At 48.0% G+C, this 25,012-nt stretch overlaps 2 protein-coding genes across 2 annotated transcripts in view; one reads left to right on the top strand and one right to left on the bottom strand.

Moving 5' to 3' along the window:
- LMX1A (LIM homeobox transcription factor 1 alpha) overlaps positions 1 to 25,012 on the bottom strand; it is a 140,977-nt gene that overhangs the window by 17,229 nt on the left and 98,736 nt on the right. The window contains exon 4 of the mRNA XM_065554581.1: positions 18,006 to 18,238. Within this exon, the coding sequence (XP_065410653.1) occupies positions 18,006 to 18,238 (233 nt within the window). The remainder of the gene's footprint in view (positions 1 to 18,005; positions 18,239 to 25,012) is intronic.
- Positions 1,694 to 5,032, top strand: LOC135973092 (uncharacterized). The gene is made up of 2 exons (XM_065554582.1): positions 1,694 to 3,928; positions 4,414 to 5,032. Exons 1-2 carry the CDS (start codon positions 3,391 to 3,393, stop codon positions 4,698 to 4,700), a joined length of 825 nt encoding a protein of 274 aa, XP_065410654.1. The 5' UTR covers positions 1,694 to 3,390; the 3' UTR covers positions 4,701 to 5,032.

Genomic DNA, 25,012 nt, shown 5'->3' on the forward strand with positions numbered 1-25,012 from the left:
TGGCCTGTGCTATACAGGGGGTCAGACTAGATAATCACAAAAGTCCCTTCTGCCTTGGAATCTATGAGTCTTTGGACTTGCAATACTTCAGTGGGAGTTGAGAGCACCTGGTATCCTGTAGTGCGCACTCATCATATAGCAGGAGCAGGCCCAAAAGTCATTTTAGGATTATTTATTTTATGGTAGTACCAAGAGGCCCCAACCGAGACCTGGGCTCCTTTGTGCTGGGTGCTGTACAGACACGTAGTGAGAGACAAGGCAGAAAAAGTTTGGGCAAGAAAAGAGAGAGGGGCTGTGACTTGCCCAGGGCCACAAAGTAGGTCAGTAGCAGAGAGAGGTACAGAATGGTAGTCTCCTGTGACCCACTTACTGACACCTCCTGGATTTTTTTATTATTGCTCGTTTACTTGGGAACAAATCCACGGCACTCTCCCACCAGTTTAAGTGGTGTCTGCACAGCAAGTTAGCAGAGACTGCAGCAGGAAGGTAACCACCAGCGTTCCTGTTCTGCTTCCGTATGGTTGAACCAGAAGCCACAGAGGTAGGGATTTGAAATGCTTTTGAAAATCACTAAGCACTATGAAATTGTTTCAAACCGTTTTTATTCCAAGGCTGAAGTTATCTTGATTAAAATAATAGTAATCCATGACGTGGGCATGTTTTTTTAAAAACTGAAACCATTAATTAGTGATTTTTAATGCCCCCCACTGTAATCTTCTATAACAAAACATCCCTTTCATTTTTTAATTCCTCAGTTATTAGCCCAAACTGCTTTTATTTCTTCACCCCTCAGTGCCTCCCCACAATTGTTCTCTCTAGCTTGTGTCCCACGCTGCTTTGTGATGCTTAACTCAGTGTGGCATTTTGGGACACAGCTTGCACAGAAGATGCTATGCAATGAACACTTTATTGTGCTGCATAATTAAAAGACCTTATTTATGACTTAAATACTGTATTGGTAACCTCGGTTATTAATCCTCAGAGGAGCACCATGAAAGCACTTGTAAAATGACCATTTTACTGTGTACGAATTCCCCTCCAATGTGCTGTAAATCAATCATAACCTTTCCAGCAAAGCTCCTCTAGGATCCATTGGGGAAGTGTTTATGGTGATTACACCTATAATGAAGCTAAGTGGCTTGTTTTAACAACATGATACGTACAGTGTGGGCAGGCTTGGAAGGGGCTTCATTGTAGGGATAAGCAAAATGGCAGTAATTAAGGCCAACCTTAGAGGATCTGGGAAGAGTCTCCCAGCCTCTATGTTTCCATGTGCCCACAAGGTGGGGACCCTGCTCATGGGGAGCTGAGACTGACTCCGCATTGGTGCAATGCAAGCTGAAAAGCAGTTCTAGGAAGTCTGCAGTGAAGCCAGAAAAGGTGGATGTGGTCTTTGACAGACATGGGTGTGGTCTGGGGAAACTCCAGCTGAGTGCCACACCTTGCAGGCTGTAATTTAAAGCAGGCAGTTGGCTGTGATCTCTCTGGCTCATTTCCACAGTAAGAATCAGGGGGGCTAAGCAGGGCTCTGAAATAGAATGGGCCACATTGAAATGCCCAGATTTGCAGACATATTTCTGTTCCTCTTTCAATTAATTATACGAAACAGTCAAACCTTACTTCACCTTGCATGGTCTCTTGAAATGTGTGTAACTACTTATGCTAAACAATCTGTTCCACCTGGTATTTGCAGTATTCCAAGACCTGAAGAAGCTTGTCTCTCTCACCAACAGAAGTTGGTCCAGTAAAAGATATTACCTCCCCCACCTTGTCTCTCTAATATCCTGGAACCAACACGGCTACAACAACACTGCATATGCCTTACTAAGGCAGTTTAGGAAACTGGGAATTACTCCAGGCAGCAGCAGTCCACAGAAGATACATTCATGCGGGACCAGAGAATTTCTCTATCAGTGGACAATAACTTGAATCACAAATTCTAGAAAGTCAGTGAGGATCTCACACCCATTCATGACCTCTCTGTCAATTGCGCTAGAAAAACGTAACTTCAACATCAGCCAGACTTACAAAAAGTGTATTCGCAAAATAGGCAAAAGTTGTTTCTGGCAAAGGGAGGAAGGATGCTCTGTGTATAGAGCATTAGACTGCAATTCAGCAGATTTGAGTTGACGTCCCAGCTCTGCCACAGACACCATATGTCACCTTGGGTAAGTCACTTGATCCTTCTGTTCCTCGTCTGCAAAGTAGAGCTAATGGTTCATTTTCCCACTCTATTTCTGTTGTGGTTATTTAGACTACCAGCTCTTTGGGGGTAGGGACTGGCTCTTGCTATATGTCTGTACAGTGCGGGCCCTGACCTCCATTGGGATCAGTAGGTCCTACTGGAATAGCAATAAATAAATAATAATCCAATGTTTGTGTGTTGAGCTCTTCCTCTCCTGATGTCTGCAGCAGCCGCTGGACAGCCAAGGATGGATCCTGGGAAACTGAAATGAGGAGAAGCTCTATTCTACTGCTGGGTGTTGGGCTGAAAGCACATTTCACACTGAGGCTAGGGTTGCGAAGGGCTACCACAATACAACTGATAATGATCATTAAGGCTACAGCGAGATACAGCATAGATTTTAAGATCAGCAGGGACCACTGTGAGCATGTAGCCTGACTTTCTGCATCATCACACGGGCCATAGGACTTGCCTGAATTAATTCTTGCTTCCAGTCCAATAGCTGTGGTTGAACAAGAGTAGATCTTTTAGGGAAAAAACAGCCAATCCGGATTTTAAAATGTCCAGTAATGACGAATCCACCACGGCTCTTGGTAAGTTGTTCCAAGAGTTAATGACCCTCACTGTCAAAAATTTCACCTTATTTCCAGTTGCAATTTGTCTGGCTTCAATTTCTAGCCATTGGAGTTTATTATATCTTACTCTGCTAGACCGAAGAGCCCTTTATTATCAAATCCCTGTTCCTCGTGTAAATACTGATAGACTGTGATCAAATCACACCTTAACCTTTACTTTGTTACGATAAATAGATTGAGCCTAAGGCCTGGTCTACATTACGAGTTTAGGTCGACTTTAGCAGCATTAAATCGAATTAAGTCTGGACACGTTCACACGACGAAGCCCTTTCTTTCGACTTAAAGGGCCCTTTAAACTGGTTTATTTACACCACCTCCGACGAGGGGATTAGCGATAAAATCGGCATTTGCAGGTCGGAATTGGGGTAGTCTGGACAGAATTCGATGTTATTGGCCTCCGGGAGGTATCCCACAGGGCTTCATTGTGACCGCTCTGGACAGCATTCTCAACTCAGATGCACTGACCAGGTAGACAGGAAAAGCCCCGCGAACGTTTGAATTTCATTTCCTGTTTGCCCAGAGTGGAGAGCACAGGTGACCACGCAGAGCTCATCAGCACAGGTAACCGTGATGGAGTCCCAGGATCGCAAAAGAGCTCCAGCATGGGCTGAATGGGAGGTACGGGATCTGCTCGCCATATGGGGAGATGAATCAGTGCTAGCTGAACTCCGTAGCAGTAAAAGAAATGGCAAAGTATTAGAAAAGGTTTCCAAGGCCATGAAGGACAGAGGCCATAACAGGGACGCACAGCAGTGCCGCGTGAAAATTAAGGAGCTACGGCAAGCCTACCACAAAGCCAGAGAAGCAAACGGAAGGTCCGGGGCAGGGCCGCAAACCTGCCGCTTCTACGCGGAGCTGCATGCTATTCTAGGGGGTGCAGCCACCACTACCCCAACTGTGAGCTATGACTCCCTCACTGGAGAAACACACAGGGAAGAGGGTTCGGGGAACGAGGAAGATGAGGATGGAGGTAATGTAGGTAGCTCACAGCAGCAAGGAAGCGGAGAAACCGGTTTCCCCAACAGCCAGGATATGTTTGTCACCCTGGACCTGGAACCAGTAACCCCCGAACTCACCCAAGACCCTGAGGGCACACAGGGGACCTCTGGTGAGTGTACCTTTGTAAATATTACACATGGTTTAAAAGCAAGCGTGTTTAATGATTAATTTGCCCTGGCAATCGCGGCCAGTACAGCTACTGGAAAAGTCTGTTAACATGTATGGGGATGGAGCAGAAATCCTCCAGGGACATCTCCAGAAAGCTCTCCTTCATGTACTCCCAAATGCTTTGCAAAAGGTTTCTGGGGAGGGCTGCCTTATCCCGTCCGCCATGATAGGACACTTTACCATGCCAGGCCAGTAGCACGTAGTCTGGAATCATTGCATAACAAAGCATTGTAGCGTATGGTCCCGGTGTTTGCTGGCATGCAGACAACATCCACTCCTGTTGCCTGGCACTGCGTGAGTGATCTCTCACACGAAACCGGCAGGCCCTCACTATAGGAGGAAAAATGCGACCTTGTAACGAAAGAGTGTACCCATTGTTCTCTAAAATGTGTCTTTCTTAACCACCTCTCCCTTCTCGTCCACCAGCTGCAAATGTTTCTCCTTCACAGAGGCTAGTGAACATTAGAAAGAGAAAACGGAGGACGCGGGACGATATGTTCATGGAGCTCCAGATGTCCTCCCACGCTGAAAGAGCACAGCAGAATGCGTGGAGGCAGTCAATGTCAGACATCAAAAAAGCACAATATGAACGAGAGGAGAAGTGGCGGGATGAATCGCGGGATGAACAGAGCAAGTTGCGGGCTGAAGATGATAGGTGGCGTCAGCTTGCAGACACAAGGCAAGAGTTGATGCTCTGTCTGCTGGAGCATTAAACTGATATGCTCCAGCGTATGGTTGAGCTGCAGGAAAGGCAGCAGGAGCAGAGACCGCCGCTACAGCCCCTGTGTAACCAACAGCCCTCCTCCCCAAGTTCCATAGCCTCCTCACCCAGACGCCCAAGAACACGGTGGGGGGGCCTCCGGCCACCCAGTCACTCCACCCCAGATGATTGCCCGAGCATCAGAAGGCTGGCTTTCAATAAGAGTTAAAGTTTTAAACTGCAGTGTGTCCTTTTCCTTCCCTCTTCCCCCACCCATCCCGGGCTACCTTGGCAATTATCCCCCTAGTTGTGTGATGAATTAATAAAGAATGCATGAATGTGAAATAACAATGACTTTATTGCCTCTGCAAGCGGTGCTCGAAGTGGGGAGGGGAGGGTGGGGTGGTTGGTTTACAGGGAAGTAGAGTGAACCGGGTGGGGGGAGAGGGGGCGGAGGGTTCATCAAGGAGAAAAACAGAAGTTTCACACCGTAGCCTGGCTAGTCACAAAACTCGTTTTCAAAGCTTCCCTGATGCGCACCGCGCCCTGCTGTGCTCCTCTAACCGCCCTGGTGTCTGGCTGCGTGTAATCAGCGGCCAGGCGATTTGCCTCAACCTCCCACCCCGCCATAAATGTCTCCCCCTTACTCTCACAGATATTGTGGAGCGCACAGCAAGCAGCAATAACAATGGGGATATTCTTTTCGCTGAGGTCTGAGCGAGTCAGTAAGCTGCGCCAGCGCACTTTTAAACGTCCAAATACACATTCCACCACCATTCGGCACTTGCTCAGCCTGTAGTTGAACAGGTCCTGACTACTTTCCAGGCTGCCTGTGTACGGCTTCATGAGCCATGGCATTAAGGGGCTCATGAAGCATCAGGGAGAAACACAAACAACTGTCACACAGAATGGTCCCCCCAAAGATTAAACTGAAAACCCTGGGTTTAGCAGGCCGTTGATTTCACGGAGGGAGGGGAAGCAAATGAATACAGAACAAATCTATTTTTTACATCTTAAGCTGGTAGCCGACGGTGCAGCAAGACTGATAGCCACTGCAGTACGACGACGATGGATATCAATAGTAATATGCCATCTTCTACCAAAAGGCAAGGGGCTGCTGCTGTGTAGCAATGCAGCCCCACGTCTGCCAGCCCCACGTCTGCCAGCACCCAGATTGCCCTCGGCCTCTTCTGGGTGCTTAGCAGACAATACTGGGCGATTGGCAGAAAATAGCATACTACGACTGATAGCCATCATCATCGAGACAGTTGCATATCTGCCTAGGTGCCCATGATTGACAGCCACTGCAGTACGATGACAATGGTTACCAGTCATAATATACCATCTTCTATCAAAAGGCAAGGGGCAGGTGCAATGCAGCCCTACGGCTGCCAGCCCCACGGCTACCAGTCCTGCTGCACCGTCTACCACCAAAAGGCAGTTAGCTGCTGCTGCTGTGTAGCAATGCAGTACCACATCTGCCGGCACCCAGATGACATATGGTGACGGTGAGCTGATCTGAGCGGGCTCCATGCTTGCCGTGATATGTTGTCTGCACAGGTAACCCAGGTAAAAAGGCGCGAATCTATTGTCTGCCAGTGCTCTGACGGAGGGGGAGGGGCCTGACGACATGTACCCAGAACCCCCCGCGACACTGTTTTGCATCATTCAGGCATTGGGATCTCAACCCAGAATTCCAATGGGCGGCGGAGACTGCGGGAACTGTGGGATAGCTACCCATAGTGCAATGCTCCGGAAGTCGACGCTAGCCTCGGTACTGTGGACGCGGTCCGACGACTAGAGCACTTTGAGCATTTTATGTGGGGACACACAATCGGCTGTATACAACCGATTTCTATAAAACCGGCTTCTATAAATTCGACCTAATTTCGTAGTGTAGACATACCCTAAGAGAGGTTTTCTAATCCTTCCATCATTCTCGTGGCTCTTCTCTGAGCCCTCTCCAATTTATCAGCATCAGTGGTCTCCAAGTGCATTACAAAGGAGGTTAACAAACCTCCTGGCTCCTACTCGATATTGCCTTGTTTATTCATCCAAGGATTGCATTAGTCAGCAGCAGGGCTGGCTCTAGTTTTTTTGCCACCCCAAGCAAAAAATTTTTGGGCTGCCCCCCACCCCAGCCCTGGGCTCTCACCTCCCCCCCCAACCACTGCTGCCCCAGCCCTGGGCTCTCTCTTCCCCCCCCACCCGCACCCCCTGCCACCCCAGCCCTGGGCTCTCTCTTCCTCCCCCCACCCGCACCCCCTGCTGCCCCAGCCCTGGGCTCTCTCTTCCCCCCAGCCCACCCACACCCCCTGCCACCCCAGCTCTGGGCTCCCCCTGACCAGTGCTGACTCCGCCCGCTCCCCCCTCGCCTCCACCCGGTCCGGCGCTGGCAGGGTCGGGGTAAGCAGAAGGGCTCCTGGGCCGCGCCTCAGCCCAGGGTCTCTCCAGCCAGGGCTCCTGCCTCCAGGACCGGTGGGGAGCCGGGAGGGCAGAGCTGGGGGACCGCCCCAGCAGGGGGCTGAGGAGCCGGGGCAGGGTAGCCCCAGAGGGAGCAGAGTCCCGGAGAGCGGGACGTGGGCCCCGCATGGCAGCACCCCGCCCTCTATGGCCCTGCTGCTGCTTCTGGCTGCCCTGCCACAGTCCCTGGGTGGCTTGGGCCGCTTCGCCCAGCCCCGGCTGCACCGCTGGGGGGCAGCCGCCGTGCGGCACCTGCAGGCCGCTCCGTGTGCCCCGCGGGGTAGTCCCCAGCCCGAGTGTCTCCCGCTCAGAGCCTGCCCAGCCCAGCCACAAGATGCGTCGCTGCTGCCCCGCGGCACGAACCTCAGTGGCCCCAGGGCACCCCCCACGCACGACGCGCTGCTGCTGCTAGGGCCGGCTCTAGGATTTTGCCATGGGAAGCAAAAAAAAAAAAAAAAAAAATGGCCAGAATGCCGCCCTTGAAAATGTGCCGCCCCAAGCACGTGCTTGGTTTGCTGGTGCCTAGAGCTGGCCCTGGTCAGCAGGAGAGGAGTGGCACAGTACTGATCGAGAGATTTTGCGGCTGCCATATCATCATCATCTTCATCATTGCTGTTATTATTATAGCTGTGCCTAGAGGCCTGAGTCCAGGATCAGGGCTCTACACATGACAAAAAGACAGTGCCTATGTGCAAGAGCCAGCAGGGGGATAGGACAGGCAGATGGGAGGAGCTTGATGTGGTAAGCAGCCATCACAGTGCAGCTGCCTAACCACTGTACTTAACTGGTTCTCTATAGTTTTGCATGCTTCCAGCCCCACTCTTCCTTGAGCACACACACCTGGTGTGGCTAATAGGCACCGCCAACATGGAACAACATGCTTTATTAGCAGCATGCAGCTGCTTTCCTTTCCCACCCCACAGGCAGCTTAGGTTCAGGGGGCAGACCGGTCACACTAATTCCCACCAATCTCTGGCTGCTGCTGCAGGGGTTTTCTCTCTCTCCCTCGCCAAGAAAGAAACCCATTCTCCTTGCAGGCTACTGGGAAACGAAGGAAGGGGGTTTGCTCACTGGGTTTCAGAGGCAATATGTAACTGCTAGCCACTTCTTGGTTCCTTGCCACTTTGTGTATGTGTAATGCTGCATTAATGCCAATGTCCTGCTTACATTCCAGCGTGGGTAATTATATTCTTCCGCCTGCAGTTCCAACTGCACATGGCATTCTTATGCCCATCCTAAACCACTGTGCAGCAATACTGTGCCGTTAGACACCTGGGAGGAGTGTTCCACACCAGAGATGGCTGCATTTCAGTAGCCGGTAAAGCAATGCCTATATAAACAGCTATATTCCACTAAGCGTTATGTCAGCTTCTGCAAAAGAAACTGCTGCTGGATCTGAACTTTCCCAAAGCTAAAGGGGTCAGGCCCATTTCTATTCAGAACCTATTCATGTTTGCCTAACACTATGTGTAATTTATCAAGAATTATATACGGCCTAAAAGAACCCCCCAGATCTGAACTTGGTGGCTTCAGCCCATTGCTGGAGACTTAAGAATAAGGAACCTGAGCTTTTTCTGCTCGGGACAAGTGACCCTGTTGTCTTCATTTATATCCCACCACAGAGGTGATGGCAATAAAACTCTCTCTCTCTCTCAAAGAAGGCTGGGTGCTTGAGAGCATCTTATGACGATGCCTATAGGTGTTCTACTGCCCTGATGCTATTTCCCAGCTAGCATCTGGCTACTATTTCTAGCCACATGATTTTAGAGTGCAGCAGGACATTTTGCTGTTAGTGTCTGACAAGTGCAGCTCAGTGGATGATAATGGAGCCGCTACAGCTTTCAAGACATTAAAAAAAACCCCACTGAAAACAAACAGATCTCTGCGCTGTACTCTGCAAGTGATGAAAAGGGGGACCAAACTCCCCAAACACCTGCTCCAAGAATCCATCTGAGTGGGAAAAAAAAGTTGAGTTGGATTTAGTGTGGTAATACTTTTAATTAACTCTGCCTTTAAAGCCTTCCGTGAACGAGGTAGGAATTAATTAATCTTTAAGACTCCTTCTGACGTCACATGGGAAAGGGCTGGGGGCCATTTATATTGTCTGTGGTGACCTCTGGGTGACCCCACAACTCAATGGGGAAGGGAGCCGGGTGGTATGGGGAAGCAATCTAGGGCTACTCGATTTCGTGCGCAGAGATGAAAAAATTCTTTGGTTGGAGGGAATTAGGGAGAGGAGAAATGTTAGTACACTTTTAATTGGAAACCAGGGTCTTCTTTCAGAAGGGCTTGTTTACTTAGGCTTGGCCGCTGGAGCTCAGGGGAGGCAGTAATTGAAGCAAGGGTTTGGGAGATTAAAGAGAACATATGGCTTCCACAGCCTTGCTTTTCATCTGCATTTTCTCACAAAATGGCCTTCAGTTTGTGTCCCTACCTCCCAGCCTCTTACATTTCTGGAGGGCCTTTGGGAAGGCAGCCACCGGCTGGACACGCAGCTCTTAATTTCACAGTTCCTTCCAGCACAGGGAAAGTCAGGGACCAAGCTCCATTGGAGATCTCGATGGGGTTCACCTGGCACTGGGGGAAAGCTGCTGTGGTGACAAGTTCAAGGCCTCAGGGTCTCACTCCACCCGCAGTGAGTTCGAGAGACAGGAAACCATGCGAAGGAGAGTCACAACCTCGCGCGGGGGGGGGGGCACTCTCTGGTTTCACGCCTGTAGCTCCCATTGCCTTGACTGGGATTTATGGCTGCTCAGCCCTTCTGGAAATCAGGCCAGCAGCCTGAGAAGAGTTAGGGGACTGAGAAGCCATGGGAAGAGGTTAAAGGAGCACAGAGGTGGCTGGCCAGACTGCATGGGTGACTCTTTCATGAAAGGCTGCACTGGAGCGCTGCTTATACTGTGGTTCTGCCTGCAGAAGCACAGCCTCGTCCTCTTCTCACATGATATGGTATTACCCCACCTTCCTGGAGCACTGCTCTGCTTTGGGGCTTACAGCTCGGTCTCCTTTCCACAGGGCACGGCAGCAGTCCACTGGTTCACACAGCTGCTCAGCCACGGTGAGTGCAAAGCCATCCCTCTCCAGAAGAGGGCAGCGTATCACCCATTTCCCTTTCACTCCATCTCGAAAGAGGCGCATTGAGATGTTGGGTTGCCAGACGGCATCACAAATCAAAGTCACCGTGTCACACGCACACCACCACATTCAGTGAGATCCCGCTACTGAACCTATCGGATGGGAGCAAAGAGATGAACATCCTGGACTGAGCTACAAAGCAGTCACGTCACAAGCAGCAATGGCGGACCGCCACTCAAGGATTTGGATCCTGTTCTGAAGTTTGTCCCAACCCTCCAGATCTCCTGGGTCTCCAGAATCTGGCTGGAGTTGTCATAGGAAGAGACTTTTTTCCCTGAGGTTTCTGCCACTCCCTTTGGTTGGGCTAGATGTATTGTAAGCACAGCTGAGGTTGTTGGGAATACCTGGGAAAAAGTTAGCCAAACTTTTTCAAACCTCAAAAAACAACAACCCCTCACAAATCAGATCTGGTTCACTTTTGGGGTGAGGCTTCCTGTTGGTTCTTATCTTATCTGAATTGGCTCGCTTGTTCCTCGATAAATATAGATATTTATCTCCAGTAAGTTAAAAGTGGAGGCGAGAGGGATTTTTTGCCAGTTGACTTCCAAGGTCTGATTCAGCACTCTCACAGCACCATGTTCCCAATTCATACATTCCAATATTGGACAATCATCTACTTGACTTTCTAGCAACAATACTTGCAACTGCACCCTCAGCTGTTGGCGTTCATCATTCGTGACGCTAATTGACTCAATATCACAGGGCATGGAAGCCCTCCAATAGGGGCCATCCATATCTGTAGAATATCAGCTTCTTTCTCCAGGAGATCCATTGGCTATAAGGGATCTCACTCATTCTCTGGATACTCACTCACCATAACCGCTGCATCCAAAACCTACAACTCCCCCAACAGTGAAATCAGCAAGGCACCCAACACTCACTACAACAGCTGCAATGATTTTCCACCTCCATTACAAGTGCAGAGAAAGGTCCCAGTCCATCTTCATCACACCTGTACTGGAAAGGGACATGCCCAGAGGATAATGACAACTATTAGGGGAGGCAGTGCGACCTAGTGAACAGAGCACTAGACTAGGATTTAGGAGAGCTGTGTTTTATTTCCAGCTCTGCGACTGGCCTGCTGGGTAACCTCGGACCAGTCACGTCGCTGCTCTGTGCCTCAGTTTCCCCGCTTGTGAAATGATGCTGACCCCTTTTGCAAAGCCCCTTGAGATCTGCTACAGAAGAGCTAGCTGTTATTACAGTGACAAAGACTTGCTACAAATGACTGCCGGCTGTTCCTTTCACAGGGCACCGGCCTCCAGGTGTTTAGCACCTTATCGTCTGACAACATGTTTCAAAAAAGAAGCCAACAGTATTTTGGAAAATCAGATGCAATTGCAAGCCACAGGCAAATGGCATGTGTCTGTCTGCCCCTGCTCTTAGACGGCGTCTTTAGGGACTGCACCCCGTCTAACTGAAATATTTCTCCTTAAAGTTCATTTTCTTTTTCTAGCCTTTGCTGCGGGACTGTTCTTATTTAGGGTTTTTTTTTTTTTTTTAAAGGAAATGTTAAACATTTATGTGTAAAATAATGAAAGAGGCCGATCCAAGGCTCTGGCACCCTAACACATCATTAATAGCACAATCAAATTCCAGCAGCATTAAAGTCACCATTTCAACGGGAACTCAGCCAGCCACGCACCTACCGAAACTCCTTCCCAGCCCTTCGTCATTTGGGGAATCACACCCTCAGCCCTTTCCAAACATCCTATCAAACAGTCCTTTGGCCGTATGCCCGCAAGGTCACCAAATCCGGGGTATGTCAGACTCAGTTTTGGAGTCAGGCTATTTACCGTGGTTCAGAGGCTAGGGAATAGGCAGAGAATTTGGAAGACTTGGAGTCTAGTCCCGGTTCTGCCCCTGAGTCACCAAATGGCCTTGAGCAAGGTACATCATATCTCTGTGCCACAGTTTTCCCTCTGTAAAAATGGAAATAATGATAAAACTACCCAGCTTTTCTAATCCCCAGATCTCAAAGCACTTTACAAAGGAGGTTACTATCCTTAGACCCCATTTTACAGATGGGGAAACTGAGGCACAGAAAGGGGAAGTGACTCACCCAAAGTGACCCAGCACACCAGTGGCAGAGCTGGGACTATAACCCAGGTCTCCCAATCCAGTGCTCTATCCACTAGGTCACGCTGCCTAATATTAAAACTTACTTTTAGATTGGAAGCTCTTTATGGCAGAGACTGGCTTTGGACCTGGGCAAAATTTTTCAGACAGAACTCCACCCTCCCCAAACTAAATATATAGTCAGTTTGATCAAAATATTTCACAAATTCATGCAGAACTACTAACTGTGGTATGTAACCTATCATTTAAATCAGACACTGTGCCAGATGACTGGCAGATAGCTAAGGTGACACCAATTTTTAAAAAAGGCCTCAGAAGTGATCCTAGCAAATACAGGCCAGTCAGCCTAATTTCAGTACCAGGTAAACTGGTTGAAAGGATAGTAAAGAACAGAACACAAGACACGTAAATAAACAGGATTTGTTGGGAAAGAGTCAACGTGGCTTTTGTAAAGGGAAATCATGCCTCACCAATCTATTAGAATTTTTTGAGGGGGTCAAACAAATATGCAGACAAGGGGTATCCAGTACATATAGTGTACTTGGACTTTCAGAAAACCTTTCACAAGGTCCCTCACTAAAGACACTTATGCAAAATAAGCAGTTATGGGATAAGAGGAAATCATGAATCAGTGGTTAAAAGAGAGGAAACAAAAGGGTAGGAATAAATGGTCCGTTTTCAGAATGGTGATAGGTAAATAGTGGTGTCCCCCAGGGATCTGTATTGGACCAGTACTGTTCAACATATTCCTAAATGATCTGGAAAAAGGGGGAAACAATGAGGTGGCAAAATTTGCAGATGATACAAAATTACTCCAGATAGTTACATCCAAAGCTGACTGAGTTACAAAGGGATCTCTCAACACTGGATGACTGGGCAACAAAATGGCAGATGAAAATCAATGTTGATAAATGCAAAGTAATGCACATTGGAAAACATAATCCCAGCTATACATACAAAATGATGGGATCTAAATTCACTGTTATCACTCAAGACAGATTTTGGAGTCACTGTGAGTAGTTCTCTAAAAATAATATCTGCTCAATGTGCAGCAGCAGTCAAAAAATTAACAGAATATTAAGAACCATTGGGAAAGAGGTAGATTATAAAACAGAAAATATCATTCTGCCACTATATAAAGCCATGGTATGTCCACACCTTGACTACTGTGTGCAGTTCTGGTCACCTCATTAGAATTGAAAAAGATACAGAGAAGGACAACAAAAATGATTAAGGGTATGGAACAGCTTCCGTCTGAGGAGAGATTAAAAAGACTGGGACTTTTCAGCTTGGAAAAGAGACAACTAAGGGGGGATATGATAGAGCTCTATAAAATCATGAATGGTGTGTAGAAATGAATAAGGAAGTGTTATTTACTCCTTCATGTAACAAGAACCGGGGTCACCCAATGAAATTAATAGGCAGCAGGTTTAAAACAAACATAAGAAAGAACTTCTTAACACAACAATACTGGTGTGAGTGAGGTTCTGTGGCCTGCAATGGGCAAGAGGTCAGACTAGATGATCATGATGGTCCCTTCTCACCTAAAGTCTATGAGAACACACAGTCAGCCTGTGGAACTCATTGCCAGGGGATGCTGTGAAGGCCAAAACTATAACTAGGTTAAACGAAAATTAGGTAAGTTCCTGGAGGATACAGCCATCAATGGTTATTAGCCAAGATGATCAGGAATGCAACCCCATGCTCTGGGTGTCCTAATCCTCTGACTTGCAGAAACTGGGACTGGATGACAGGGGTGGATCTCTCGTTAATTGCCCTGTTCTGTTCATTCCCTCTGAAGCATCTGGCATTGGCCACTTTTGGAAGACAGGATACTGGGCTAGATATAGGGTGACCAGATCACAGAGGCGAAATATTGGGACGCGGGGGAGGAGCCAAAAAATAAAAAAGCCAGTGGGGAGAAAAAAAAAAAAAGCACGAACAAGCTGGAAGCGCCTAGGCTGGCGCCGGCCACACGCAGATGTAAACAGCGGCCCCCAGGTCCCGGGATGCAACAACCCCCGCCCGGAGCCCGAGGACTGACACCCCGATGCTGCGGAGATGGGCATGGACAGGGGGAGTGGGCGCCAGCGTGTGGCAGCCCCTTCCCTGGCAGGCTCCAGCTCCCCGCGGGCCCGGAGCTGTAGCTACCTTCGTGCTACTGGGCTACACCCTGCTGGAGACTCGCCCAAGCATCGCGGGACGGGATCTCCTCACCTAGGGTTGAACACCCAGCCGGGCACGCACTGCTCCCCCCGCCCTGCCCCCCGGAGGCAGACAAACTCACAAATTCTAATTATCCCCAGCACCGTGGTGGAGCCGCCGCCCGACCGGCCCTTCTAGCTGCTCCTCCGCCTCTCCCTCGCCACGTGTCAGGCAGAGGCATGCGCCTGGCACCCGGCGCCAACTACACCCCTCTGGGGCCGGGGCGCATGTGGCGGAGGTGAAGCCCCGAGGAACCGGAGTCCCCACGTGGGCAGCTGCTGCCCCCCCACTCCCACTCATGGGCGCGAAGGGAGCCGGTTCCCCAGGCCGGACCCGGGGCTGCCCCTCTGCAGGTATCCCCCCGCCCTCCTGCCTGCGCTTGAGCCAGGGCCAGGCCAGACTCACCCCGCCGTCCCCGGACCTCCTCCCTCCAGCGCTTGCCTGGGAGGGAGGAGGAATGTGGCGTGCTTCGGAATGAGGCGGAGATTTGGGGAGGGATCCAATGGGGGAAGGAGGGGGCGGAGTTGGGGCGAGGGAGGGGGCGCGAGCCAGAGCGGAGGGCAAAAATTGCTTGTTTGTCCAGTGTCCCGACCAAACATTGGTCGGGACATGGGGCAAACGAGCAAATATTGGGACAGTCCCGATAAAATCGGGACGTCTGGTCACCCTAGCTAGATAGACCATTGGTCTGACCCAATATGTTGTTCTTTCATTCATGGAAAACAAATTGCTTTGGTCGAAACAAAGAAAAGAACTCCAAAAGAGTCAAAATGTTTTGTTTCAACATTTTCAAGGCAAAATATTTTGATTTTTCTATTCAAAATGACTTTTCACTTTGACTTTACTTCCATTTTATTTAAGAAAAAAGGTTAAAACGCTCAGAAACGAAACAAAACATTCTGGTTTAGGTTGACTGAAACAGTTAGATCTGAAATTAATTTTTTTTTAAAACTTTCTTTTCACTGAAAAGTTCAAAACATTTTCATTTCAGGTCAACCCGAAACTGATTTTTTAAAATTTATTTTTCAGATCCGCCACTGAACCAAAGATCAGTTTGTTGCACAGTTCTATGGACATTTGCACTATGTATTTGTACAGCACTCAGCATAATAAGGCCCGGAATCAGTTGAAGTTCTTAAGCTTTTTGTAAGCTTGAAAGCTTCTCTTTCACCAACAGAAGTTGGTTCAGTAACAAGCTATTACCTCCCCCACCATGTCTGCACAATAATACATACTCATTATAATAACTTAACTCACTTTTGTAAAGAGATCTACCAAGGTAAGCTGCTAAGTATTATTGTCACTACATGGGGAAGGCATCTCTCCATCATTTCAACATTCCAAGTCCTGCAAACCTTCTGCGTGTCCATAATTCTGCATAACCTTTGTAAAATACAGTCAGAGCTGGTGGGATGGTGTAAAAACCTATCAATTGTGACAAAGTTCCTCCTCTATCTTGGTGGGTCCTGCGCTTATTGGCGGATTTGCTCACTTCACAGATTCACCCTGTGGGTCAGGAAACAGTCCAGAGACCTTCCCCTCTGGTAGAAGCTATAGTCCAGGTCAATTCCTCCTGTGTTTGATCAGGAGTTGGGAGGTATGGGGGGAACTCGGGCCTGCCCTCTACTCCAGGTTCCAGCCCAGGGCCCTGTGGACTGCAGCTGTTTAGAGTGCCTCCTGGTACAGTTGCACAATACCTACAACTCCCTGGGCTACTTCCCCATGGCCTCCTCCCAACACCTTCTTTGTCCTCACCACCAGACCTTCCTTCTGATGTCTGATAACGCTTGTACTTCTCAGTCTTCCAGCAGTAGGCCTACTCACTCTCAGCTTCTTGCACACCTCTTGCTCCCAGTTCCTCTCACACACTTCCTCTCCTCTGGCTCCCTGGCTTGACTGGAGTGAGCCCTTTTATAGCATCAGAGGGGCTTTAATTGGAGTCAGGTGCTTAACTGCCTCACCTGACTCTTAGCAGGTTAATTGGAGTCAGGTGGTCTATTAGCCTGGAGCAGCCCCTGCTCTGGTCACTCAGGGAACAGAAAACTTCTTATCCAGTGGCCAGTATATCTCCCTTCTGCTACTCTGCTGTTCCCAACTGGTCTGGGTCTATCACACAATGAACAGTCCATCAAGGGAAGGAGTGTGACCTGCTTTCACGCTAGTGCAGAGAGGAGTCAGGCTGCATCATGGATTACTGCAAGAGTCTCCAAGGAGCAACTCTTCCTCCACCTTGCTGGTGGAGGAGTAGGTAGATAGGGGCAGGGAATGGGCAGACCCACAGTTGAACCACTATCCACCCCTCTGACACACTGGCTGGAGTATATATCTGCAGCAGAGCACTTCCTCCCTGGAGCAAGAGGGAAACCAGATGCACAATTCCTTCCCAGGTCTGTTCCTGGGGCAGTGCAGCTACATGCCATCTCTGCCTCAGGCAGATTGGGAAGTGACAATCCAGCCCCAGATCTTGATTGTATCAAACATAAGCTACTTGTCGGCACTTTCGAGACCTTCCATGGGCTTTCTTCACCCTCCATCTCATCCAGTAGTGAAAGGTCGACTCCCACCTCCGACTGGCTCTTGATGCCAGCCTCCATCACCCACTTCCAGCCTCCATCACCCACTTATATTTTCAAACCCGCACCTTGGTATTTTCTTCCCTGCTCTTCCTTGTGCTTGGAGAAGCGCCCTGCGAACAGCCACAAAACTAACACATTATTCTCCTTTGGATCCCTCATTAAAACTCCTCTCTGCCATGAGGCCTACAGAAATCTTAATAACGGTTCAGCTGTGGGTGTGCAGAGCCCACAGCCAATCATACGGACCGGAGCAATCTCACTTCCTGGTGCTCCCACCTCTGTCCATCTCCATTGGTTGTCTCTTGGCTTATGCTTAGTTTGTAAGCCCTTCGGGGCAGGGATTGTTGTTTGGTTTGGTGTTTGTACAGCACCTAGCGCAACGAGATCCTGGCCCACGACTGGGGCTCCCATGGTAATCTCTGTCTCCCTCTAGTGGCTAGACCACACCTAGAGATTTAAAAGCTTGCTCCTCCCTACAAGCTAATGTTATTGGACGCAAGACATAGAAGCTGGAGCTTTTAGAGGCAGAGATATGGGTTCAGTCATCACACAGGAGCCAAGGAGGAGTCTCATTACATGACTCGAGTGGGAAAAGCAGCCACACTGTTATTGTGGGTTACATACCCACCCCTACAGCTTAGAGTGGTTCTCAGTTTGGATTTATATGTCCCAGCTGGGGTTCATCTCTCATAAGCTCTCGGGGGCCGGGGCCGTCTTTTTGTTCTGGGCCATAACTGGGGCTCCTACGTGCTAGGGTCATACAAATCAATAACAATAGTCAGGCATGTTTCTGCGGGGGCCTGGACTCACTCCCCACAGCACAGGCCACAAACTCCTCTCTGCTCCGGGTTCCCCCTTACCGGAATCCGACAAAGCCGGGCTCACCAGGCTGAGCAGCTCCCGCTCCTTCTCATAGTCGCTCTTACACAACAGCTGGCCTTCCTTCAGCACGAACTCATCGCCCTTCTGCAGCCGCCTCTCACAGACGCAGCAACAGAAGCAGCTCAGGTGGTAGACGCTCTTCTGGGCCCTCATGACGAACTCGCTGGGTGCGATGCCTTCAAAGCAGCCGCCGCACTTCACAGCGAACAGCCTGGCAGGAGAGAGAGAAGGAACATGTTCCAGCGGGGCTGCCAACTTGGGGGCACCGTGACCCCTTCTGCTGGTTACCACCTTTCCCCTGATGGGAGGGACACGCCAAATCTGTATTAAATAGACCTGTCCTCGTCTTTAATATGGAGCAGTGGCTTGTTGAGCCTGCACTGCAAATCCCAATGTCCAATGCTCCACCTTCCCTCTGTGGTCTATTGAGGACTGTGTTGGAATTGCAAGCTATCACTTTAAGAGTTGGGGGGTTTCCTGGTCCTGCTTGCAGCCTAGATGACTCTTTGGTGAAGCATGAGATCCAGGGCTCAGAGAGGCAGAGTCAGGCTGAAAGGAGCCAGCCTAGAACATGGCGGGGTGAGTTGTGTCCCTGTTTTAGGGAGCAGCCTGCTTTGTCTTTCTCTGGTTTGGGATTCTCATGTGTTATCGCTCTGACCACTGAGAAATAAAGTAATGTTACACTGCAATCTTCCAGCAAGATTATCTGATGTTTCTAATCTAACTTTTCTGCGGGTGTGCCGTGAACATAACACCATCAGTTCAAGGTGGAGCATGGCATGATGGAACCTGTAGTATCCACGGGCCCATCGCTCCATTTTACGGTGCTTACTTCTGACAAATAAGAAAATAGTGGAGTCAAGAATTATGTAAATTAAGTAATTCACAACTTTCAATTACCTAAAGTGTTTGGGAAAAAAAGTACATACCATAATTAAACTGCAATACATTTCTAATCTCTGTGGGTAATAGAGTGTAGCAAAGTCCATTTTACTAATTATCAGAAGTAATAGAAGTGTTTAGTTTATTTATACTCAAGATATTAATAAGAATAAAGTCAGAGTTAAGGTCGGTAGTGAACTATGGTTCATTAATTAGTAAAGCAAGTACTAAGATACACAAAATAAAAGCTAGAAGTGCTGAAAAATATTTCTAGATACTGAAATGAAATTATCTGAAATTTCCTTAACTACGTATTTCCCAAATTTTAAGGCATGAGGGTTTTGTTTATTTAATTGATAAAAGCTAAATGGAAACATACTTTTTTATCCTATGAATTAAAGGTAAAGGCAACTCCCAACCACATCATAAGCATCTTTGCCTTGTATTAGGTCCAAAAGGTGTCCTATGTCTACCCACAAGGAATACAGAGCTCTGTGTAGCTCAAAAGATTGTCTATTCCACCTATATAAGTTGGTCCAATAAAAGATCTCTCTCCCATTTTGTCTCTCTCATATCATGGGACTAACACGGCTACAACACTGCAAACAACAGTTTAAAAGCCATTTTCGTTTGGGAAGTTTAAAAACTGAATTATTTTTCATTGTTTTGGAAAATGTTCAATTTTTTGTCAAAAAAATGTGTTTCAGAATTGGGGGTTTTTTATATCCTATCTCTCCCTTTTTATTTTTTTTCTACTGAATGGACTAAAATGTCATCAATATTTCTCTTTTTCCCACTTTTTTTCATGTCATTTTTACTTTTGCAGTTCTGACACTTACAAAAAATTGAACACTTTTGCCAAAGTTACAGAGCAGCAAAAAGAAAAAAGAAAAGAAAAACCACAGACCTGGGCCCCGATTCTTCAACTATTTCCTCGTGTGCTCAACTTTGCTCCCTGAGCAGGTTTATTAATTCCAATGTGGTCTCACCTGCTAGGAAAGTTAAGCACCTGCAGAAGTGTTTGCAGGATCAGGGCCTAAAATTTTTAATTCCAGTTTCATCAAATAAAGAAAAAAAAACTGAATCAACGTGAAAATGTGTCACAAAAATTGTCAATTGATAAAAAAGACCATTTTTGACTAAACTTTTTATTTTGAAAAATTTCATTTATCTCTAATAATAATTATGGCTAAAATTTTGTCTTTGAATTCAGAACGTGTAATATATTGCGGACTCTATTGTCCTCCTGATTTGGACATAGATGTTTCAATGCAGCACAGCTTGTAAATTGACTTCAAAGGAGCTTTAACAAATTTACACCAGCTGCATATCCTGTGTTTTGCCCTTGTAGGATGATGCATTTGAGGCTACAACAGGTTGTTTTACCCATCTTTAATGACCGCGATCCTGTCATGTAGCGTGAAACGTACTTCATATTTATTTTTGCCTAGTGGATAGCACAATGGACCGGAACTCAGAAGACCTGACCCTGCTACTGACCTGCTGGGTGACCTTGGACAAGTTGTGCCCCTGCGCTGTGCCTCAGTTTTCCTGTCTGTAAAAAGGGGCTAATGAAACTGGCCTCTTAAGTAAAGTGCTTTGAAATCTATAGATGAAAAAGTGCTAGCGGTTATTAAGTAATAGGTGTTAGTCATAAGAGCAAGAGATTATTAACTAACTGTAATGGAATTTTTCCCCTTTCAGGAGAGGGAATAAGTCTTGTTAGCATTAGTAGGGAATATCACCTGTTCAACAGGGACACTTGACTCTCCCTATTGGAGACTCACACTGAGAAGAATAGGTTCCATCTCCTATTAACATTATTGGATGAGCTCCCCATGGGTATGGTGGGTGAAACCTCTATTAATATGAACGGTGTGTACTTCCCTTTGTAGTGGATGTGTATCCCTGGTTGATATTACTGAAGTCCATTCCCCCATTCATGAAGCCATTAACATTACAAGTGGCTATTCCCCATCATTAACATGGGATGTGGACTATTGTCCGTCATTCAGTGTAGGAACCACAGAAATCACCCTTTGTCTCTAGTCTGCCCCCTTTGCTTATTCACATCTCTGGAGAGAAGGGCTGTGATCCAGGCTATTTCCATTAATGCCATACATTACAAGGCTGCTTTGGTTTATTGGCATCAATTCTTCAAGTGCACCGTGTAAACATAACAGCAACGGCAGCTGCCACCAATTAGCACCAACGCCCATCCTATTGGAATAGCTGTCATTACCACAGGAGGCCAGCTCTGCAGGGGGATGAGGTGACTCAAGGGAATGGGATACAGAGTCTCCCATATAATCTGTCTCTCGATCTAATTTACAAAGAACCTAAGTGCTGAGCAAGGTTAAAATGCAGAGAACCACCCAGCGCACAGTCTGTGCATTTGTCCAACCTACTCCAGGTGTAATCAAGGGCCTTGATTTTGAATATGATGTTATTTCTTTATCCTGATTTCAGCTCAGTCATAGGCTGTTATTTTGCATGTGCTGCCAAGTCTTCTTCCTCTCTTGCTCTTTGGGGAATGCTATGCTGAAGACGTGTCTTACAGAAATGACCTGAAAATATCACGGGTAGGACTCTTCTCAGCTGCTTTTGAGAAGGTGTTGACTCTGTTTCCTGCTCTCTTGAATCTCTACTTGATACACACCCAACGACTGTGGCTGCCACAAAGGCTGGTCTTTGAAATCACAATGGCCTAGCCCCTCTGGGGTTTCCAAAATCGGCAGCAGAACTTCAACTAGATCTTGTGGTTCACAGACAGCCTGTGCTGGATGCGGCATACTGGGATGGGAAGTGTTCTCTTTGGCTCATTCCACTGATCAGCATGCGCTTTTCCTTTCTGGATGTCTCGTCTAGGCAGAGGAGTGAGAGCTGCTAGAGGCCAGTCATGTATGAATTACAGCGGCTGGGTCTCCATTTGAGGGGAATGGGTGGAGACGTCAGGGTTGACCCAACTGCTCCCAGCCAAGTCAGTGGTGAAGTGTCCATTGACATCAGTGGGAGCAGAGTTAGGTCAATGCTGAGTACTTTTGAAAATACCTGGTTGGCCGAAGGTGAGAAAAGGTGCTTTAGTGCCTGCTGCTGATTGATGCACCAGGGTTAGTGGTGAATCCAGTGTGACCCTGAGACTGCGTACTCCCTTACCCGCCAGCCAGAATGCACAGTTGACAGAGAGGTGATGGCTTTGGACAACACCTCCAACTATTTACCTCTCCCAATTAGCATTACTTCAGTCTTCCCAGGATTCTGATTAAGCCAGCTGTTCTCCATCTTGCCTTGAACCTCCCTGAAGCCCTGGACGATATGAGGACACAGTGGAGGGAAAGGGTACTTAGCATACTGTTGACAGCCTATGTTGTCTCACTCTATCATTGAGGTTTGTACTAAGGTACGTAAGAGGAGCGGTAACAAGACCAAGCCTTGTGCAATTCTGGATGGCAGAGATTTTGGGGAGCAGGAGGTGCCCACCCACCTAAGCTGTTGGGAAGGAGTGAAGAAAGCCATTTCAGTGCAATTATGGTGATTTTTTTTTCTGGATCTGGTGAGTTAGCACTTCAGAAGTCAGACAAAGATGCTGATACTGCTTAACCCATTTCCTTGAGGAGGAAGTCCACCAGTGCGAACAACAATGGCCTGAAGATGACTTTGAAGGATCCAGGTCGTCTTGCCTCATAGATTCCAAGGCCAGAAGGGACCACTGTGATCGTGTAGCCTGACCTCCTGCAGAACACAGGCCAGAGAACTTCTGTGAAATAACTCCTCCTTGAAGTACAGCAGGTCTTCTAGAAAAACATCCAATCTTGGTTTTAAAATTGCCCATGATGGAGAATCCATCACAACTCTTGACAGATGGTTCCAATGGTTCCTGAGGATCTTGCTCCAGAAGGAGAGGACTGAGACTCAGTCAGTGGCATGTTGTGAATTGGGTGGGTTATTGAGTGTTTCAGGGTGACTCATGGTGTCCTCCCAGAGGGAGGAGCTCACTATTTCTATCAGCAGAGGAACCAGGCATTGCAGGCTGGATTTGATCACCCCTGAGCGGCAGGGTCCAGGTGCCAGATGGTGCCACAGAATTCACTCTGAGCTCCAGCAGCTGAAGCACTGTGCCCAATTCTGATGAAGTGTCTGGTTTGTGAGTCTCCTTCTGCACAGGTTCATTGATCATGCGGCCGAGGAGGCTGCGATGGGTTCACTCGATTTGTTTAGAAAAGAGAAAGGAAAGTTGCTCACTGCAGGTAGTGGCTGGGCTTGGGGTAGAGCGGACACAGTGTGGGCTTTTGGTTGACTGACTATTCGGAACAGCTTCCAAGGCTGGAATTTGGAGGGTGTTGTGGTAGAGTAGAGGACCAGAGACATTGCTTGAGTTTGTATAAATTCCTTATGTTGCCATTGGTTGGATTCTGAGGAGAATATGTCCTCCGGCTTCCTGCCTTTGCATTTCAACTTCCTCCATTTGTCTAAGAACCATGGTAACCTGTGTGGGTGGTTCCATGGTAGAGGATACTTCCAGGACTAGGCTGTTGGTTGGTGCTCACACCTACTAGGCCACCTTTCACCTGTAGATCACTGGTTCAAAGTCAGCCAAGTTCAGACCATTTGATGGCCTTCAAGGGGCCTGTACAAATGCTGGTAAGAGTCCAGTTACAGATCACATCACAACTGGAGCCACTGATGTTAATCTCAGCAGACAGGTCATGGAGACAGAGTGAGGTTTGCATCTTGGTAGGTTGTTCTGGCAACGCATGGTTTAGGCACATGCCCATTTGGCGTTTAATCTCTTGGGCTTTCAAACCAGCACTTCCCTGCACACTAAAAAGTGTTTAAAAGGACTGTAGAAAACAGAAGATGATGGGTTGTTCTTGGGAGGGGGGTTCGGAATGTCATTCAGATGCTTCCCAAACTGTGGTGTACCACTTGTGTCCATGGGATGAGACCAGCATCTATGGTCTGCACTTACCTCTTAGTTTTGTTCATGAAACACAGGCACCGTAAGCTAATGTGTTCATCTTCACAGCACCCTACCAGTATTTTACAAGTTCCCTGTGAAGCTCCAGGGGTCTGGACCTGGCTCTCTGGCTCCTGGACACACCACCACCCAAAAAGGTCTGTTTGAGTGGGGAAAAGCTGCCTATTAGCCCTATGGGCTCAAATACCACTGGATGTTCTACCACAGAGGCCCTGACTGGCAGTGCCTACCGGATTCCCTGATTGGCCCAGGCATGCTATGTAAGGCCTAGGGAAGACATCTGCAGGCTGGCTGTGAAACTAGTTAGACCCCATTCTTGCTGCTGCGACAGACCCTGCTGCACGTCTTGCTCCTGGTCCCAGTTCATGGTTCTTGGCCCCTGCTCCACTCCTGATTTCTCACCCTGCCTCTGTTCCACTCACATACTCAGCTGACCTACTTGGCTCCAACCCGGTGCGGCTCATTGACCCCAAACATGACCTTGCCCTACAGCGTGACACTAGTACGGACTGCTGCTTCTGGCCTGGACCCCCTGGACTGAACTCAGAACCTAGATACCGAGCCCCCCTCTGACCTCTGTCTGCATCTCATAGCTGGGATCCTGACATTCATAGATACTGAGGACAAACGGTACCATTGTGATCCTCTAGTCTGACCTTCTGGATAAATACCCAGAGAATAATTCTTCGTTACTACATGACACTAATTAAGTCCAATCACTTGGGCTTGAACTACAGCATGGTGTTTAAAAAGCCTCCAACCTGTACTGAAAGAGTTCAAGCAATGATGAATTTGCCACTTCCCCTGGATACTTCATATTTCCCTGGGTTTCCCATGAACAGCTTGGCAGACTTTACCAGATGATAACATTCCTCATCAGGTCGTCAGAGTAGATACTTTTAAAAAAAATCAATTGAACCCCCCCCCCCACACACACACACAGAGGAAATGAAATGCCTCAGTATCATTCCAACAAGGAGAGGAGCAGATGTGTGCAAAATGTTGACAGCAAAATGCAGAAATTACCAGAAAATAGATTAATCGGTTCCGAGGGCAGAAGGGTCCACTGTGATCATTGGGATTTTCAGATTTCATTACCAACATGAAAGCTTGTAGGCCAAAACA

Source organism: Chrysemys picta, chromosome 8, assembly GCF_011386835.1.
Source record: "Chrysemys picta bellii isolate R12L10 chromosome 8, ASM1138683v2, whole genome shotgun sequence".
NCBI classification, from domain to species: domain Eukaryota; kingdom Metazoa; phylum Chordata; order Testudines; family Emydidae; genus Chrysemys; species Chrysemys picta.